At 45.4% G+C, this 20851-nt stretch overlaps 1 protein-coding gene across 1 annotated transcript in view; it reads left to right on the top strand.

The window, feature by feature from the left end:
• Window positions 1-20851, top strand: part of EFCAB6 (EF-hand calcium binding domain 6) — a 303634-nt gene that overhangs the window by 187246 nt on the left and 95537 nt on the right. Inside the window, 4 exon segments of the mRNA XM_008577701.1 lie at window positions 130-244; window positions 2721-2854; window positions 6345-6577; window positions 15632-15728. Coding sequence (XP_008575923.1) covers window positions 130-244; window positions 2721-2854; window positions 6345-6577; window positions 15632-15728 — 579 coding nt within the window.

Genomic DNA, 20851 nt, shown 5'->3' with positions numbered 1-20851 from the left:
TCATCCTGGGGCCCAGGGACTCAGGAAAGCCGCCCCGCCCTTGGGCAGCCTGTGGGTGGGGGCAGCTGCAGGGCAGGAGGGGCCCTGGGGACAAACTTACCTCTCTCCCCTCATCTCTCTCCCTGACAGGTACTGGAAGACAGCGGAATGCCCATGAGTGACGATCAGTATGCTCTGCTGACTACAAAAATAGGCTATAAGAAAGAAGGGATGAGTTATCTTGATTTTGCGACAGGATCCCAAGGTAGCTAATGGCCAAGTGCACGTGTGCCCCTGCCAGGAAGCGTCCCGGGCGGCCTTTCCTAGCAGCGCCCATTGAGGTAGTGGCGTAAGCGGAGATGTCGAAACCATGCGTGTGCTGGGACTGGATACAGACGTTTGTGTTTAATTTTATCTGACTGGGTTTGGGCGCTTTCTTTTCACTAAGTTAAACAGAACCGTGACTGTGGGACATTGCCTGAAAGAATCTTTTACAAACTAAGAGCACAAATCATTTGTAAATTTTACTCCAAAGCCTATTTCTTCAATCACACCTCATGTCCTTTACGACTTTCCTTCTAAAATAGATGCTGGTTATCTGTAATTAATGATACTGTGCATAAGTTAGTTAAATATTATCCTTGCTGTTGACAGATAAGGACACAGAGATTCTAAAAAATTCAGTGATGTGCCCAAGGTCACCCAGCCACTGTCCTCCCCTGACCCCCAACAGGTGTTAGGAAGTCCGTCTTGTATCGTTTGGTCAAGGCAGGGTCAGGATGCCAGGCCTCTGCAGGTAGACAGGACACACACCCCATGGTGGGCACTGGCCTCAGCCCCTCTGAGCTCCCAGTGCCCCCCCACTCCTCTCTACTCACCGATGCTGTTTTCTCTCACACATGGACGTTTAGATGAACACACAAGCCCCCTAGAAAAGCTGCAAAAATCATGTAGCTGTATCGATGGAGCGCTCTTCTCTTTTGCTGCAGGTAGCTGGCAGGCTGGCCGGGCACTACTGGGCAGCTGCGTGCAGGTTGCCATCCCCAGGCTGAGTCAGGAGGTGACTGAGCCAGCTAGTGGGTCTCCCAGGAGAGCCTGGCCCATCATCACCAGGTCCCACCCTAAGGAGACCGGCCCCGCACTGTGAAAAAGGGGCAATGCAGGAAGCCACAGCATTTTAGAATTTCAACACTTTCTCTGGGTATAGGTTTTGCCACTTTTGAAGGAAAATGAAAGGAAGGAAAAGGAATGCACATGTATTTTAGTGGGTGCTTCCAGTGGGACAGGTGCATTCATTCTTCAGTGTGGAAATTGGGGCCCAGGAGGAGGAGGTCACTTGCCCGAGGTCCCCGAGCCAGCGAGTCTTTTGCAGAGCAGGAACTCGACATGGTGTCTGTCGCCTGCTCTCGGCTCCCAGCTGCCCCAGCCCTGCTCTCCCCGTCGCTGTCCTGCTCTTCCTCTCCCTCCTGTCTCCTCCCTGCCCTCTGAGCAGCCTGGCTGTCCTCCATCCATCCCCCAATGCTGCCTCTGCTTCCCACAGGGCCCGGTGCTATGGGGAGGCAGAGCAAGGCTCCGGGCCCTCAGCCAGGGGTCCCGGGTGGGAAGGCAGGGGATCAGACAGGTGGGGAGCTGCCATCTGCCAGGCAGTAGCAAACTTGAAGGAGGCCACTCACAGCCTCGGCTATGAGGTGGTGATGGGGCCAAAGCCGGGCTCCAGACTGGACCAGAGGATGCCCATGAGCCCTGGATGCCCTGCCCACCACCCACCTCCTGCAGACCACACCCACAGGGAAGGTGCAGTTGCAACGTGTGCAGAGAGCCACGTGTAAAACCACATCCCCCGGTGGGTGGCGTTGCCGTACGACAAGGCCACCGTCAGACCATCCCAGCCTGATGGCAATGAATTGGTTTTTAAGTAGAGGGTACACTTCCTTTATCAATCCGAGGGGGCAGTAAGTAGGCAGCCAGGCTCTGGACTCTGATGGGCCTGGGTTCAGCTGTGCTGTCCGTGAGCTCTGCCCCCCAGGGGAGCTGGGGGACCCTCTGAGCCTCCATCTCCTCCTGTGTGGAGTGGACGCAGTGATGTGCTTCCTTGTGCACAAACACATGAGAAGCTACTTTGGGCCTGGGTTCAGCTGTGCTGTCCGTGAGCTCTGCCCCCCAGGGGAGCCGGGGGACCCTCTGAGCCTCCATCTCCTGTGTGGAGTGGACGCAGTGATGTGCTTCCTTGTGCACAAACACATGAGAAGCTACTTCCTAGGGTTGTTGGAGGGACCGAGAAATACATGAAGGACCCTTGCATGATATCTCACAGATATGTGGTCAGGAAATATCTGGGGAATTAACAAATGTTGAATGAATCACACATTCTTGTCTTTAGGACATGATTATAGGAAACGAAAAAGAGGCAGGAATTCTCACCGTCTGCCTCTGGGAATTGGGAGATGAGTAAGAGGAAGGACAGAGACCAGGACAAGATGAAACGCCGGGGCCCCAAGTGCCATCGGTGTGTACCGGAGAGAAGAGAGCAAGTTCCTCTTGTGGTAATAGGAAAGTTTCTAAGAAATCCAAGGAAAAGAAACCAAGCCATAAAGAAAGCTGGTGCTGTGTTCAGGTCACAGGAGATGCTGTGACTATGTAGGGTCTTGATAGGACTCGGGATGGGAGCAAGTGATGTGTTGAAGTGGAAGGAAGTGCGTGTGGCACTAATGGAGGTCTCCTGATTTACACAATCATTTCAGATACTCAGATGAGTGGGCCAAAAGCGGCTCCCCCAGAGACACCGGTTCCTCCAAAAAGCCACTTGAACAGCTACTTTGTAACTGCTGAAGAATGCCTGAAACTCTTCCCCAAGAGACTGAAGGAGTCATTCCGGGTAAACTGTGGCTGTCTACCACCTCCCCCTTGCTCCCAACCATGTAGGCCACACTGGGTGTGAGTCCTGCTGCCCAGTCACGCCCTGTCACCGCAGGGGACACAATTGATCAGAGAGAGGTGCATGCCCCTGAGCTGGGTGGGGGCCAGACTCTGAGACCCTTCCCCTCCCTGATAGCCTCTCTGATGACACTCTGCTAGGAGGAGGAGGAGACCCTCCCAACAAGAAGGGGAGGGGAGGGCAGGGACATGCAGGGGGAGGGGGAGCCAGGGGAGGGGAGGGGACAAAGGGACAAGGGCATGGTACAGTGAACTCAGGATTTAATCATCTATTCCGTTCCACTCATTCACCCACCAAACAAGTATTGCACACTCACTGTATGCTAGACTTGATACTAAATGCTAGGGATGAAAAATACAAGCTCTGCCCCAGGGAGCTCAGGGAGCCCTGTGCCGAGACACAGAGGGTAAACGGACAATTCCTATACATCGTGATTGGCTGTTGTAAAGGGAACTGAAGCATGCTACAGGGGCACAGGGAACAGACCCCTTTATGGAGGACTTCCTGGAGGAGGTGGCCCCTGCACTGAATCTTAAGCCTTAAGTGTGTGCTGTCCACAAAAGGCGGGAGCAAGCCATAGACAGGGAAGCTCAAGCTAGGATGGTGGCAGATGGGGCACTGGCCCTGGGGAAGAGCATGTGGCTCACTGTGACAGAGGTCTGCTATGTGTGTTACAACCTAACAGACAAAATGGAAGAGGTAGATGGCAGGCATTCAAATGTGGAGATGACCTAAACTCTTTTTGTGCTGAGAAGTAAAAGAAGGAGATTAAAGTGGGAAGGAAGGTCAGTTTAATAAGCCAAACCATGTGAGCATTAGCTACAAAATGGGAATGTGAGCACCAGGGAATTAGAATGTCCCCTAGCCCAGTGGGTGGAGGGACACCTAAGCAGGCAGAGGGGAAGGGGTTGGCAAGATGCCTGGTGGCACAGCTGGCCTCGGTGGTGGGGGAACAACCCAAATTTTCCTGTGCTCTGAAACACCTTCCCCATTCTGATCACCAATTGTAGATTCATGTTGGTTACCAAGCTCCGGTTTTAAAATAAATATGTTTATGGTGACTGTCTAGCCTGGGTTTTCCAGGATGGTTCTGACTTTGAACATTCTGTCCATTCGTCAGACCACGCATCCTAATTTTTGGTTTGAAAAAATATGGTCATCACATGTATACATGGAGGAAGATTTGTCCGCATTATTTAACCCAATCTAATGCCCAGCCAAGAAGAGCACTCCGGGAAGCATCAGAGCCCCGGCTCAGGCATGGAGGAGGCAGGGGCATTTAGCGGGTGACAGCCCAGTTCTCGGAAAAAGGAAAGCCTGGCTGGGAGGGAGGCGATGGCCACCAGAGGGAGAGTGGGTGGAGGGAAAGCAGGAAGCCACTGGGAGCAGACGTCCCCTCTGAGCAGTTAGCAGGGCCTTGGTGGCTGGGACGGCCCCGGGCACCTCCCCTGCTGCCCCTCGCTGGGTGTTGCCCCAGCTGGCTGAGCCTGGGGACTGCCTCGTTGCACCTGGCTCATCCCAGCCAGACCCCTCTCTCGGGCCTCTCTCCCCTTCTCTCCCCCTCATCCACCTCTCACCTTCTGGGGTTGGGGCAGGGGGCAGTGTGGAGAAGCCCAGCTCCAGGCTGGCACCGTGGTTTTCCCATCTTTATTATCAGTGTAGCTTGGCTACAGCGAACATATGTCTTGTATTTTCTAAGATGATCTTCATTTTAAATAATTAAATAATGAATTGACTCAACAGACGTTCACCGACACCCACTCTATCCTGCCAAAGAATTTATAACCTGGTGGGTGAAACAGAGAAGTGAACCCCTAATCGCCAGTTTTCGTGTGAGACAGACGAGGGTGCAGGGTACACCTGGGCTCCCTGGGACTCTGCTGGTGTCCTCACAGGTGTGCATAAGTAGACAAAGCAGGTGTCTTGATTTCTGAACGGGAAGATTTAGTTGCTTTACTTAATTTATTGAGTTCCTATTCCTGAGAAATTCTTGAACTTCTCTCCTCATCAATAACAACAGCAGCAGCAGATTTGTTTTAGTTTAAAACACTCTTGTTGCTGACGGGGTTGTTTGCGCAGTCATTTTGGAACCAGGAAATCTACCCCAGCACGTGGCAGGTTTGCAGACCAGGGCAGCGTTGAGTCAGCCACATCTCGCACCCAGGCCAAGGGCCATGAGCAGCTGAAGGAAATGAGGGAAGGTCTTTCCTCCCTGACTGTGGTGAAGAAAGAGGGACAGAGACCACCTTGGTGGACTGGGGACATGCCCTGGGGACAGAGCCACCACAGGGTCCTCTGCAGCCCCGCAGGCTCTCCTGGAAGCATGGCTGAAAAGGATCCTGTGTCACTAGCATCCCTTTCAACAGCCTCCCTGTTCCCATCGTATAGCTGGGGAAACTGAGAGCCAGAGATGGGGAGACACTTACCCAAAGCCCCACATCTAGTGAATGTCATAGTTGGGAATTGAAATAACACCTTTGATTCCAAAGCCTATGCACTACCTAATAAAACTAGGAGTCTTCATTCTGCGAAAGTGAAGACTGCAATTTGGGGAATGATTAAGGTTTATGAACTTATGAAGATTATAAATATAAGGTCCAGTGGCATCTAGATTGTCACTCTGGTCCAGCAGTTAAGGCTGCCTTACGGTAATCTCACACCTCTGAATGCTGTTATTTGCTTCACATCTTCCCTGATAGGCTGTGAGAACCTTGATGTCGGGGCCACATGTTGTTGTCACTATGTCCCTGTACCTAGTAGAGTGTCTGGCACATAGCAGATACCCAGGAACTATTTGTTGCCTCCTTCATACCCAACACTTCCATCCCCTAGATATTACTTCAGTCGTGCAGGGCAGCCTCTAAGCCACATGCTCCCACAAGTCCTAAGCCTGTTTCAGCATCTGCAAAGGGGCACCTCTGTGCCTCCGGGCAGCGAAGGCGTGGGTCCCCCGGACTCAATGGGCACAGCTGGGTCTTCATAAGCCGTGAAAATGGTCCCGGCCTTGGCCATCAGGTGGAACCTCGGTGTGAGATTCAGCACACAATGAGTTTTCCTGCAGACAGAGTGGCCAAACATTAGGAAAGTTATATAAAAACAGTGAGAGCAAGATTTGTGGACATACCAGAAAGCTCCAGCACGTTCTTTTCCTTACTTCCGGTACCACAAACTGAGAGTGGAAGGCAAAGAAAAGCCAGGTTTTGTCCATTTTCCTGAACTCTTTGCATTAAAAGAGGGAGCTGGAGAGCACCGTGTACAATTTCTTGGGAAAAGCAAGACCTGGCAGGGATATTCCCAGAGTGGCCATGTGCAAAAGCAGTAGTGGAGACTTGCTGGGCTGGCCTCCTCCCGGCGGAGGTGCGTCTGTCCCCGGGGCTGCGAGGGTCCGGGGCCAGGAGGAAGCGCTTTGACGTGTGCATTTTGTTTTTAGGACCCCTACTCTGCCTTCTTTAAAATAGACACTGACAGGGACGGCATAATCGACATGCATGATCTTCACAGATTGCTACAGCAGCTACTGCTCGACACCAGAGGCGAGGAGTTTGAGCGCTTCCTTGGCCTTCTCGGCTTGAGACTTAGTGTCACTTTAAATTTTCGGGAATTTCAAAATTTGTGTGAGAAGAGACCATTCAGAACAGATGACCCGCCTCAAAGACTCATTAGGTAAGAAGGCAGCAGGTTCAGTGTCTTCCATGCGCCGGCCAGCGTAAGGTCCAGCGCTCCATGGCATCCACAAAGGGACCAAAGAGTGGAGCCTTCGTTGTCTTTTTCTTAGTTCAAGAAAAATCACACAAGAAACGTGCATTCAGAGCAGAATGACCAGAAAATACAGCCATGGTCTCATGAGGTGTGAACTCACTTTTGTATGTTGCTGGCATCATTGCAGTTTTATTTCCGTGCACATAAATACGTGCATATATTTAATTTTCTGTCTATTAATCCGGAGTCAAATACATATGTTTTTGCTCAGCCTTTTAAAAATGAGGCTTTGGAGACCTTTGAGCACACCCTGCACCCTGTCTGAGGCTCAGCCTCTTCCCAGCCCACTGCACACCAGGCAGAGGACTGTGCGTGAATCAGTTCAGGTAAATCCTTGTCCAGTGAACACATGGACCTTCTCCAGGAACTGATGCTACTGACCTCCTCTTCTCCTCCGGAGGTTAATCTAGGTGACAGGTATGAATTTGGGGAACCACAGACCATCTTATGGCAGTTGATGGGAACTGGGACGTTGTTGGCACAGACAGTCTTCCCATCAACTGCCATAAGATGGTCTGTGGTTCCCCAAATTCATACCTCAAGAGACACAGAGACCCCTTTTCAGCCTTTCCCCAGACAGCGCTCCCAGACTCCTGCCCGCTCACTCACGCAAGGAGGAGAATCTCAGGTTTGCCTTCTCTCAGCAAGAGTGACACTCCTTGAATAATGGGGCTACCGTCTCACCAGTACCTGTCACAGGTGGCTCCCCACTGAGATCTGTTGAATGCCAACACGCGTGAATGAAGTAGCCTGTCAGCCCCTCTGTGACCAGTTATTATAATCTAGTATTTTTGCAACGTTGTCGTACACTATGATAATACAGAGGTGTGTTTCCTGACATGATGACATAGCATAATGGTAACATTCACTATGTCACTTTGCTCTGGAGGCATTCAGGACCCCCGGGGCTCCAGACAAATATCCCTTCTACCCAGCAAGGGCAGCTCCCCAGAGAGTGGAGCACCCAGAAGCCACAGCCACTGTGCAAGACTGCCACGACACTTGGCTAGGCTGCAGAAGGCCCTCTGATCCTTGCACTGTAATTCCCCACCCTCCACCCCCAATTCACAGGTTTTATTTTGTCTATACTAAAAAAGGAAAAGAAACAAGCAAGCAAGAAAATGACTATATGGTCTCTCCCGAAGTGTTAGGAGCACATAACACGTGAGTTGGACACCTGCTTCCAACGGCTCAGGTTCTGAGGAGCTTTAATATAAGACTTGATTGATTAACATTAAAAACAAACAAAAAAATCCTTTCCAAAGAATTTTCCGGAGAGTGTATGCAGTGTGAACGTTGAAAATTTCAACTACAAAGTGTAATCTTCCCCTTCCAATGACTCAACCTTATTATTTGTATTTATTCATTCATTCATCAAATGTTTACCAAGGTTTACTATATGCTAGATGTTGTCTCAGGACTGGGTGCTACAAAGATGGATAAGACTCAGATGCTCCTTTCAGGGGGGCTCACGGTTGAATGTGAGACAGGTACAAAAATGAAGAGTGATGTTGAGATAGGAAGATGACTGAAGTGCCACAGGAACACAGGGACAGGAAAGCCTAAGACTCTTGAGGTGCTCAGGAAAAATAGGGACATTTGAGCCAGATCTTGAAGAATGAGCAGGAGTTTGTCAGGTGCAGGCTAGAAGAAAGGCCATTCAAGGCCAGGGAACAGAATTTGCAAAATCACAGAAGTGAGAGTGTCGAGCACATTTGGGAAATGGGGAGAGAGAGGATGGGTGTGCGGGGAGCGGCCTGCATGGTGGAGCCAGGTGGGAAGGTGGCCAGGAGGCCAGGAGGACAGGCTGGGAAAGAGCCTGAGTGCCCTTTACCATAGGCAGGGGAGGCTTGTATGCCGTGGTGTGAGGGAGTCACGTTATGCTTTTAAAAGACCCTTCAGCAGCCCTAGAGTTGGGGGTGGATACAAAGGAGGGCAGGCTGCAGCCCAGTAAGGTCCTAGCTGGGTTTCCAAAGGGTCTGGTAGAAAGATAGCTCTGAGAGCGACACCCAGGCCCCACTTCAGAAAGCCCTCTGTGCCCAGGCCCTGTGCATGTGCTTCCTGGAGACGGGTCCTTTAATACCCCAAGAGCCCTGCAAGGAGGCGTTCCTATCTGACTGTACGGATGAAGGAATCAGGGCTGAGAGCAAAGGGCAAAGGTAGGGACTTGTCCATGAGGACACAGGAGATGGGTGGTGGGGCAGGGATTTGAGCCCAGGCTGCCTTTGGGGGGAGTGGAGCTCCTCTGCCTAGGGAGCTTGCTCGCCCTCTTCCCCCCGCCCCAGCCTCACTCTGTCCCCACAAGCAAACCCAACACCATCCCTTTCTAGAAGCCTTCCCACCCTGTCTGCCCTCCAGACCTTCACTTTCCACCTGCATCATCCAAATACAATACTTTTGAAAACAGAGTTTATGACTTTGTTGAAGAGAGGACTCCACCTTGTTTGCTTCATAACTGCAAAACATTTTTATTTTTAGATATATAAATAGCTGTTAGAATGACTGTCCAGTGGCTTGTTTCATTTCGACATCACCCACTCCCTTTCCCCTTTCATCATTTATTCACTCACAACCCACATTAAGTACATTTTGGTGCATGAACATCATAAAAGATGAAGACCACCGTCATGTCCTTTAGCAAAATTAGATGGTCCATTACAAAATATTGCGTGACCGAATCCTTCTTGTTGAATGACTAACTGTTGAATGAAAATACCAAATTTCATTTTTTGTCCTTAGAAATACATTATTCACTCATCAAGCACTTGGGCTTGTGTCACCATCACTGGAATCTAGAGTGCTGTTCTCTGTCTCTCTGCATTCATCTTCTGATCCATCTAATAATTATGAGGCATCTTCCTATCTCCATTTTCTTCCCTTAGCCATTTGGGCATGAAGTAAGAATTCTGAATACTGGAATCTAGAGTGCTGTTCTCTGTCTCTCTGCATTCATCTTCTGATCCATCTAATAATTATGGGGCATCTTCCTATCTCCATTTTCTTCCCTTAGCCATTTGGGCATGAAGTAAGAATTCTGAATTCAACTGTGTTCAGTGAAATCTAGCATAGCACGACAAAGATGGTGTCTTTGTCTCTTACACGTTCTTGAAAGATACTGTAGGGGCCGGCCCGGTGGCGCACTGGATAAGTGCGCCGCTTGGGAAGCGCGGCGGCGCTCCCGCCCGAGGGTTCAGATCCCACATACAGACCGGTTCCCGCTCACTGGCTGAGCGAGGCACGGGAGCAACACCGAGGGTTGCAATCCCGTTGCCGGTCCCCGGTCCGGTGTGGGGGCAACACTGAGGGTTGTGATCCATTGCCGGACACGGAAAAAAGACAAAAGACAAAAAAAAAAAAAAGAAAGATACTGTAAAACTTTGAGCACTGCAATAGGAAAACCGAAGGGCGATGCAATCCTGGTTCATTTCAATATTATCCCACCCTGCTAGGTGGTTCCATCATTTTTTTTTTATTATCATTATCTTCTTTATTTTTAGCATAGTTGGGGAAAATTGATAATGATTAAATGTTATTTAGGATAATGAAATAGTTACAGTAAGATCAAAATCACTAAGACCCCATAATATACTATAGATCTTTAAGAGGGTTCAGCAGACCCATATGGTAATTGCAAAATACAATGAACATTATTTTATAAAAAAAAAAATAAGTTTAAAATTGTTTATTCTTGGGAAGGGCTCTAAGAAAGAATAAGCCCTGAGTTCCATTCCTGATTGTGGTATCATGGTGCTGCTGGCCTCATAAAATGAGCTGGGAAATGTTCCCTCCTCTTCTACTTTCTGAATTGTATAGAATTGCTATTATTTCTTCCTTAAATGTTAAATGTTTGGTAGAATTTACCAATGAAATAATCAGGTCCTGGAGTGTCCTTCGTTGGAAGGTTTTTAACTATAAATCCAGTTAATAGTTATAGGATCATTCAGGATTAGAATTTACCAATGAAATAATCAGGTCCTGGAATGTCCTTCGTTGGAAGGTTTTTAACTATAAATCCAGTTAATAGTTATAGGATCATTCAGGATTTCTACTTCTTCTTGAGTGAGATTTGATAATTTATATCTTTTAATATATTGGTCCATTTCATCTAAATTGTCAAATTCATGGGAATAAAATTATTCATAATATTCCCTTATTATTCTGTTAATATCTTTGGGATGCTTAGTGATATTCCTTCTTTTATTTCTGATATTGGCAGTTGGTGTTTTCTCTCCTTTTTTCTTGATCAGTTTAGTTAAGCCTTATCGATTTTATTTATCTTTTTAAAAGACCAGCTTTTTAAAATTGATTTTTCTATTGTTTTTCTATTTTCAATTTCATTGATTTCTGATGTTGCCTTTATTATTTCCTTCTTTCTCCTTGTTTTGGGTTTAATTTTTTGTTCTTTTTTACTTTCTTAAGTTGGCAACTCAGGTTTTTGAGCCCCTTCTTTTCTCATATAAGCCCTTAGTGCTATGAATTTCCTTGTAGACGCTGATTCAGCAGCCTTTCACAAATTTGGATATGTTGTGGTTTTCATTTCCATTCATTTAAAAATATGTTCTAATTTTCTTTGAGACTTCCTCTTGGATCCATGGATTATTTAGAAAAGTGTGTTGTTTAATTTCAAAATATTTGCGTATTTTCCAAATATCTTTCTGTTATTGATTTCTACTTTAATTCCGTTGTGGTCAGAGAATATACTTTGTGTGATTTTTAATCCTTTTAAATTTGTTAAGGTTTGTTTTAGAACTCTAGATATGGTCTATCTTGGTGAATATTCCATGTACACTTGGAAATAATGTCTATTCTGCTTTTGTTGGGTGGAGTGAGCTACAAATGTCAATTAGATCAAATTGGTTACAAGTGTTGTTCGGGTCTTCTATATTCTTGCTTATTTTCTCTCTATTTATTCTATCAATTACTAAGAGCATAGTGTTGAAATCCCCCAAAATAATTTTGGATTTTTCTATTTCTTCTTCTAGTCCTGTCAATTTATGCTTCATATATTTTGAAACTCTAGAAAAAAATAACATATTATAGTTACGCAGATATTTACCATTTCTGCTGCTCTTTCTTTGTTTTTGAAGTCCCAAGTTTCTCTGTGCTGTCGCTTTCCTTCGCCTGAAGACCTTCCAGTGGCACGTCTTTTAGAACAGGTCTGGTGGAGACCGAGCATCTTAGTTTCCCTTCACTGAGAAGATCTGTATTTCTGCTTCCCTCTGAAAGATGTCTTTGCTGGATATAGAATTTGGAGTTGACAGTTCTCTTGTTTCAGAATTTAGAAAATGTTTTTTCCACTGTCTTCTGGCCTCTGCGGTCTGTGGTGAGAGTGTCAAGTATTCAAATAGTCTTCCCCATGGGGAAGGTGTCCTTTCCTCAGGCTGCTCTCAGGATTTTTTTCTTATTCTTTGGTTTTTAGCACATCGGGTATGATGTGTTTGTGCATGTGTTCTTTTTAGTGTATTCCTTTTAGGGTTTGCTGAACTTCTCAAATCTGTAAATTTTTTGTGCTTTGGGGGGAGTATTCAGCTATAATTTCTTAAACAATTTTTTCTGTACCAATTTTTTTTCTCTTCCCCTTCTGGTATCTCAGTGACAATGAGCTTAGACCTTATGGTTTCGTGTCACAGGTCTCTGAGATTATGCTATTTTTGTCTTCTCTGTTGTTCAGATTTAATTATTTCTATTCATCTGTGTTCAAGTTTGCTGATTCTCTCCTCTGTCCCCTCCATTCTGCCATTGAGCTAATACAGGGAAAAATTTTATTTTAATGATTGTATTTTAAAGTTTTCACTTGGATCTTTTCTTTTTTCTTTTTTAGTTTCTATTTCTTTGCTCAGAACTTCTATCTTTCCATTCACTTCAAGGACGCTTGCTCTTTGTGGTTTTCATAGCGGCTTTAAAATCTGATCATTTCAACATCTGGTTCACCTTGGGCTTGGTGTCTGTTGTCTTTTACCTTAATAGTTATGGAGATTTTCCTAGTTCTTTATATAATTTTTCATTACATCCTGGACATTTAAAATGTTTTATTCTGACACTGTGGTCCTGTTAAAAATCCTCTTGAGTGTGTTGATTTATTTTTTGTTTGTTTGTTTTAGCAGGAGGTCAGCACAGTTAGTTTCAGATTGCAAGTCCTGACCTGCCTTCCGTGGTTTCATGGTCAGTTTAGTTTCCAGAGTAATCACAGCACTCTTTGGAGAAGCTGGTGTGTGTGCCTCCCAGGGCCAGTCTCAGCTACACAGTGGCCAAGTTCTCCAAGCCCCTGCTGTGATGCTTTGGGTTAGTTCCACACAGGTGCATGTCAAAGGTGAACTGGAACTTCCTGTACCAATGTGGGGATTCCTGCCTTCCAGCTCTCTCCTCTCTATGATTCTGCCCACATTTTCCAGCCCCCAGGGGCTACTTTTCTTGGTCTTCTGGCTATAAAATCTTAGGTTTTAGTCTATCTGTGCTGCTGTGCACTTCTCATGACTGAGTCCACCTCCAGGGAAGGATGGTGAGAGAAAAAAGGGGGATAAATACGTCATGTGGACTCCCCCAACATCCCTGAGTCATAGGGACCCCTTTCCCCATTTCCTCTGGCTGGAGAGACTCTCAGAGCTCAGGTAACTACTTGGCCACTGCATGGTGGCAGCTCTGCAGAAGTGCAGTCTCATGACTGGCTTGTCTCACATCAGGACAGGGAGAGTAGAAAGAGATAAAAAGAGGGGTCCCCCCAATTCTTTGTACTACGGGGCCCCCTTCCTGGAAAAGTCAGGCTTTCTTTTGGAGTTTTTTCTGTCCATGGCCACTGCACAGTTCCAGAACTAGGACGGCCCTGAAGTCTAAGCTGGGATCATGGGAGGAAAAAGCTCACGAAACTCACGACCATGCCAGTCCTCAAATTTTGATTTCCCTCTCGATCAGTGCTGTTATTTACTTTTTAGTGTCCACAGAGAGTTACATTTTATATTCCAGTCAGGGTTTGGGGTTGGAATAAGAGGGAGAGAAAAGGCAAAGTGTGCTAGTCTGTCTGGACTGGGACTGGAAGCACATCCTGGGACCCCAGCGCTGCCTGGGGTACGTTCCCGGGGTCTCTGTGCAGCGCATCTGCCTCGCTTCATCTCAGAGAGCAGCTCCCAGCCTCTCCTCCCCCTCCCCGTCATTCTTGGTCACACCCAGCCTCTGAAGGGACCTGATGCGCTTGTTTTTCCACATGTTTATTCTAAGATCCCCGTCACAGCGTAAGCTCCTTAAGGACGTGGACTGAGTCCACACTGGCAGTCACTGTGTGTGCAGGGCTGAGAGCGGCATGTAGTGAGTGTTCACAAGTGGTGTGATGACCGCCTGGCTGATAGGAGGGCAGGAGCTGACCGATTATCAGGGTCTCTCGAGCCAGGCCGTGGGAGAGGAAGTGAGTGACTACTGGAAGAGGCCATAGGAAACCCTCTGCCCTCTGCAGAGGGACAAGCCTGTAAAATGGGAAGGGGGGAAATGGACAGGAAAGCAGCCAGACTCCCTCGCTTGAGCATAGGTGACTGAGGAAACAATCAAGCCTGAGGCCCGGAAAAGAAAGCGGGCTGCGGGGGCAGGGGCCCGTTTGGACGTGTGTTTCAATAGTGAGGTCAGCTGAGAGGTGTTGACTTTGCAGAGACACCACATGCCCCTCAGGGGCTCTGTGACAGCACTGTTGGGGAGATCCAGGTGAGCCCTCCAGCTGCAGGTAGGGTTTAGGAGGAGTCTAAAGGTGGAGGCAGGGGAATGTACTTCATAAGGACGTAAAGTCCTTTTAACCAAAAGTTGTGAAAATACAACATAATCCCATCGGCCTTCCAATCCTTTAGTGGTAAAGTGGTGACAGGGGATTGGACTGGCTGCGCTGTGGGTCCCTTTCCACCCTTGAAGTTCCGTGATTCTGTGCTGTCCGGTAGGCAGTTGGAAGAGATGGAACAGAAAAGCAGGTGCGGTTACAGTCCTAGGGGTCCAGACTTAGGGGTGAGCAGCATCATGGTGTAGTTGGGGACATCGGAAGGATGACCTCTCAGAAGAGAGTCGTGATTCTGTGCTGTCCGGTAGGCAGTTGGAAGAGATGGAACAGAAAAGCAGGTGCGGTTACAGTCCTAGGGGTCCAGACATAGGGGTGAGCAGCATCATGGTGTAGTTGGGGACATCGGAAGGATGACCTCTCAGAAGAGAGTGGGAGGAGAGAGAAGGCGGGGTCAAGGGTGGGCGGAGCCAGGTAGAAAGGGAAATCACACTGACCTGAGGCACACACTTGCCAGGCCCGAGGGGAGGTGTTCACGATGGGCTTTATAAATTTTCATGGGCTTTTATAAATTTCCTAATTTATTTTAGTGAGCAGAAAAAAAGCCAGGACATCTCAAATTCCCCCAGCCACAGTCCTCACTGGGCTTTGCTGTAGCCGAGCCAAGGTCCCTGAGCACAGGGTCTTTTTTTTAGTGTCTTCAGTGTCCATCCTGTGAGTAAACGTAACAGAATTTTGATCATCTTCAAATTCTACAAGCCTAACCTTTGAAAATGAGCTGAGACAGAAATCTGTAAGCCACGTTCCCCATTGTTGCTCAAGTGTTTAGTCTGCATTGTCACTCCAACTTGCAAATTCAGAAATAAAAGTTTTAAGTTGTTTTCTTCCTAAGACACTTAATGTTATATTGTGTTTTCCTCCTCTGAGAATAAATGAGCCCTGTTTGTTTTGTATGCCACAAAAAAAAAAAGTTGAATAGCATTTATCTGAAAATAAACAAGGACTTATAAAATTTAAGAAGACTTTCCTAACATGCAGCTGGGGAAATAAGACTGTATTTTAAGAATTAAGTTAGACCAGATGTGAAAGAACAGACTTTAACAGTATCTTTGAAACAAACAGGGAGGGGCGGGGAGAGGGGAAAACTTAGGAGATTAATGAGCCCATTAGATATAAATACAGTTATTTATTTATTTATTTTTTCTTTTAAGACCAAAACAGAAGGTTGCGGATTCAGAACTAGCTTGTGAGCAGGCTCATCAGTATCTTGTTACCAAAGCAAAAAACAGATGGTCAGACTTGTCTAAGGTAAGAAAATGATTATTTCCTTAAAAGGAAAGAAAATCTACTTCAATGTTTCAAGATCACTGGGATGATCAAGCTGTTTAGATTCTAGCTGCTGAGTTGGGAAAACAGCTTTGTATACCCAATCCAATGACTCCTGTTATTCTTAAAAGAGTTTTTCAAACTAAATTTTCATGTTCAAGGTCAACCAATGTTTAGAAAGATAAGTAATTGCAGGAGTTACACGAACAGAAATTCTTGGCATAATTTCAGGCTTAACATGAATTAAAAATTTAAATGAAAAATATAAGAAGCTGTCCTACTTAATTTTACACAATTACAACACGCATTTTAAAGAGCTACCTTCCTGTCTTGCCAAAATTACAGAAAGCACACTTATAAGGCAAATGCCCTCCATGTGCGATCATACTAATTGTGATGATGGTTTTGAGGTGAGGATATGTGATCTGACCATAACAGCTGTACCTTTAGGAGAGCAGAACAAATGTGCAGAACTGGGTCTGTCCTGAAATCTAGGATGAAGGATCACCATTTTATAATGCAGCAAGACACAATAACTGCACTCTAAAAAGTGGGGTTTTTTGTCCTTTTTGAGACCTGCCGCACCACGCTCAGCCAGTGAGCGCTGTGAGCGCACTGGTCATCCCTATATAGGATCCGAACCCGCGGCAGGAGCGCTGCTGTGCTCCCAGTGCCGCACTCTCCCGAGTGCGCCACGGGCTCAGCCCCTAAAAAGTGTTTTTAAAACTGCATTATGGAAGTATTTTCCCATTATTTTGTAGAATGTCTCGGCTTCATTTCATGTGGTCATTTTCTTTTTATGTTTTCTCTTTCCTGGTCTGTGCTCAATATAAAGGTCTGTCTTTTAAGTCCTGTTAAGCTCCTGGGACTGCCTCTTCTCAGCCCTCTCTTCTATGCTCCATAGAGTTGCTGGCCGAAGCTGGCCACTGACACTGACCAAAGCGGCTGGCCTTTCAGAGCAGACCTCCAGGCCAAGGAGTGCAGAGCAGGGTCTAGAAACTATAGCAACACTGCGGACGCCAGCGGGGGAGGCGGGCGGGACACACTGCTGACACCATGCTCCACACCCTCTCCACCAGCTTCTCCTTAACCTTCAACCCCCCTCAGGTTGACCTGTCGGAGAAAAAAGCCCCCCCTGTTGTCAGCACCAGGCTCTCCCAAGTGAGCTAACCGGCCATCCCTATATAAGGATCCGAACCCATGGCCTTGGTGTTCAGCACCACACTCTCCCAAGTGAGCCACTGGCCAGCACCCCAAAAAGAGCCCCTTTTCATCCAGCCAGCCTCTCCTCTCTGCTGCTCCGTGCTCTCCTGCCCCTCACAAAAGCAGCCTCCCTGTCTCTCTCCGCAGCCCCATCTGCTGCTGCTGCTGCTGCTCTCGGTGAGCCCCAGGGTCTCCCCAGGGCCAATCCAGAGCCCTTCCCACCTTGATCTATTCAGCATTTATGGACTGTCCCAGTTATGAACTGGGGTTCAGTAGTAACCAAGGTCAGTCAGATCCCTGCCTTTCGGGGCTTACAGGCCAGTGGAGGTGAAAGTCAATGTGCAACGAAGCACATTATTAACAAAGCAGATCAGTGCTGTGGGAAAATAAATAAATAAGCAGGCTGTTGGAGAGTGACAGGTGGTCTGTGGTGGTCTTTGTTTCTGCCATTGAAGGAGCGTTCCTGTTGCTCCACATCCTTGTCAGCACTTGGTGTTATCAGTGTTCTGGGTTTTGGCCATTCTCATAGGTGTGTGGTGGTATCTCATTGTTGTTTTAATTTACGTTTCCCTGATGACATGTGGTGTGACACATCTTTTCACATGCTTTTTTTTTTTTTTTTTTTTGCCATTCGTGTATCTATTTTAGTGAAGTGTCTGTTAAGATCTTTGGCTTATTTTTTAATTGGAATTTTGTTTTCTTACTGTGGGGTTTTAAGAGTTCTTCGTATACTTTGGATAACAGACTTTTATCGGATATATCTTTTGCAAATATTTTCTCCCAGTCTGTGGTTTGTCTTTATTTCCTTGACAGTATCTCTAGCAGAGCAGAAACTTTTAATTATAGTGAAGTTCAGCTTATCAATTTTCTTTCATGGATTGTATCTAAAAAGTCATCACCAAACCCAACATCATATAGATTTTTTCCTGTTACCTTTTAGGAGTTTCATAGTTTGGTGTTTTATGTTTAGGTCTGTGATCCCTTTCGAGTTAATTCTTACAGAGGGTCTAAGGTCTGTATCTAGATTCATTTTTTTGCATGTGGATGTCCAGTTGTTTCAGCACCATTTGGTGAAAAGACTCGGTTGCGTATATTTATGTGGGTCTGTGTTGGGACTCTCTGTTCTGTTCCATTGATCTATTTGTCTGTTCTTTTGCCAAAACAACACTGTTGTGATTACTGTGGTTTTATAATCTTGAAGTCAGGTAGTGTCAGTCCTCCAACTTTGTTCTTCTTTGTCAATATTGTGTTGGCTGTTCTGGGTCTTTTGCCTTTCCATATAAACTTTAGAATAAGTTTGTTGATATCCAAAAATAACTCGCTGGGATTTTGGTTGGGATTGCATTGAATCTATAGATCAAGTTGGGAAGAATCGACATCTTGACTATATTAAGGCTTCCTACCCATGAACGTGGAATATTTCTCCATTTATTTAGCTCTTCTTTTATTTCTTTCATCAGAGTTTTATAGTTTTCCTTATATAGATCTTGTACTCTTGTACATATTTTGTTATATTTGTACCTAAGTACAAATTTGCAGGGGTGGGGGGTGGCTAATGTAAGTGGTATTGTGTTTTTAATTTCAAATTCCACTCGTTCATTGCTGGTTTACAGCAAAGTTATTACCTTTTGTAGATTACCCTTGTGTCCTGCAAACCTTAGTATAATTGCTTATTGGTTTCAGAATTTTTTTAATGTCAATTCTTCTGTATTTCCTACATAGACAATCACGTCATCTCTGAACAAAGACAATTTTATTTATTCCTTCCCCCTTCCCACTTTGGGGTATACTTTTTCTTTTCTTTTCTTTTCTAGTCTTGTCTCGTCTTGTCTTGTCCTGTCCTGTCTTATTACATTAGTTAGGATTTTCAGTTCAGTGTTGAAAAGAGCGGTGGTGAGAGGGAACATTCTTGCCTTGTTCTTTATCTTATTGGGAAAGCTTCTGGTTTCTTATCATTAAGTATGATGTCAACTGTAGGTTTTTTATAGATATATTTTATCAAGTTAAGAAAGTTCCCCTCTATTCCTAGTTTAGTGAGAATTATTATCATGAGTGGGTGTTGGATTTTGTTAAATACTTTTTCTGCATCTATGGATATGATCACATGATTTTTCTTTTTTCTTTTTCTTTTTTTTTTTCTGTTGATGTGATGGATTCCATTAATTGATTTTCAAATGTTGAACCAGCCTTGTATACCTGGGATAAATCCCACTTGTTTATGGGGTATAACTCTTTTTATACATTGTTGGATTTGCTTTGGTAGCATTTTGTTGAGGATTTTTGCATTTATGTTCATGAGAGATATTGGTCTATAGTTTTCTTTACTTGTAATGTCTTTATCTGGTTTGGGTTTTAGAGTAATGCTGGGTTCACAGAATGAGTTGTGAAGTATTCCCTCTGCTTTTATCTTCCTGACATAGGTTCTTTTTTTAAAAATTTTATTTTATTTTGTCAATATACAATGTGGTTGATTATTGGGGCCCATTACCAAAACCTCCCTCCCACCGCACTCTCCCCTATCTCTCCCAAAAACCTCATATCTGTTCACTTGTACTATCAACTTCAAGGAATTGTAATTGTTGTGTCTTCTTCCCCACCCCCTGCCAGTTTATATGTCTACTTATTTATTTATTTTTAGCTCCCGCAAGTAAGTGAGAACATGTGATATTTCTCTTTCTGTGTCTGACTCGTTTCACTTAATATAATTCTCTCTAAGTCAATCCATGTTGTTGCAAATGGCAGTATTTCATTCTTTTTTATTGCTGAGTAGTATCCCATTGTGTAGGTATACCACATTTTCCATATCCACTCATCTGATGATGGACATTTGGGCTGGTTCCAACTCTTGGCTATTGTAAAGAGCGCTGCGATGAACATTGGGGAACAGGTATACCTTCGACTTGATGATTTCCATTCCTCTGGGTATATTCCCAGCAGTGCGATAGCTGGGTTATATGGTAGATCTATCTGCAATTGTTTGAGGAGCCTCTGTACCATTTTCCATAGAGGCTGCACCATTTTGCAGTCCCACCAACAATGTATGAGAGTTCCTTTTCCTCTGCAACCTCACCAGCATTTATCATTCACAGTCTTTTGGATATTAGCCATCCTAACTGGAGTGAGATGGTATCTCAGTGTGGTTTTGATTTGCATTTCCTGAATGCTGAGTGATGTTGAACATTTTTTATGTGTCTGTTGCCCATTCATATATCTTCCTTTGAGAAATGCCTACTTAGCTCTTTTGCCCATTTTTTAATTAGGTTACTTGTTTTTTGGTGTAAAGTTGTTTCAGTTCTTTGTATACCTGGATATTAATCCTTTGTCAGATGTATATGTTGCAAATATTTTCTCCCACTCTGTTGGTTGTCTTTTAACTCTGTTAATTGTTTCTTTTGCTGTGCAGAAGCTTTTTAGTCTGATATAATCCCATTTGTTTATTTATCCTTTGGCTGCTTTTGGGGTCATATCCTGCATATGGATATCCAGTTATCCCAGCACCATTAGCTGAAGAGGCAGTCTCTTCCCCAGTGTACAGGCTTGGTACCTTTGTCAAAGATCAGATGGCTGTAGGTATGTGGGTTGACTTCTGGATTCTCTATTTTATTCCATTGATCAGTGTGTCTGTTTTTATGCCAGTACTATGCTGTTTTGGTTATTATAGCTTTGTAGTATAGTTTAAAGTCAGGTAGTGTTATGCCTCCAGCTTTATTTTTTTTTTGCTCAGTGTTGCTTTGGCTATGCGTGGTCTTTTGTTATTCCATATAAACATCTGGATAGTTCTTTCCATTTCTGAGAAAAATGTCATTGGAATTTTGATGGGGATTGCATTGAATTTGTAGATCACTGGGTAATATGGACATTTTCACATACACAAAATTATACATGATGATCAAGTGGGATTC

This window comes from Galeopterus variegatus, unplaced genomic scaffold, assembly GCF_000696425.1.
Source record: "Galeopterus variegatus unplaced genomic scaffold, G_variegatus-3.0.2 Scaffold1567, whole genome shotgun sequence".
NCBI classification, from domain to species: Eukaryota; Metazoa; Chordata; class Mammalia; order Dermoptera; family Cynocephalidae; genus Galeopterus; species Galeopterus variegatus.
This window is presented reverse-complemented; position numbering and strand designations above follow the sequence as displayed.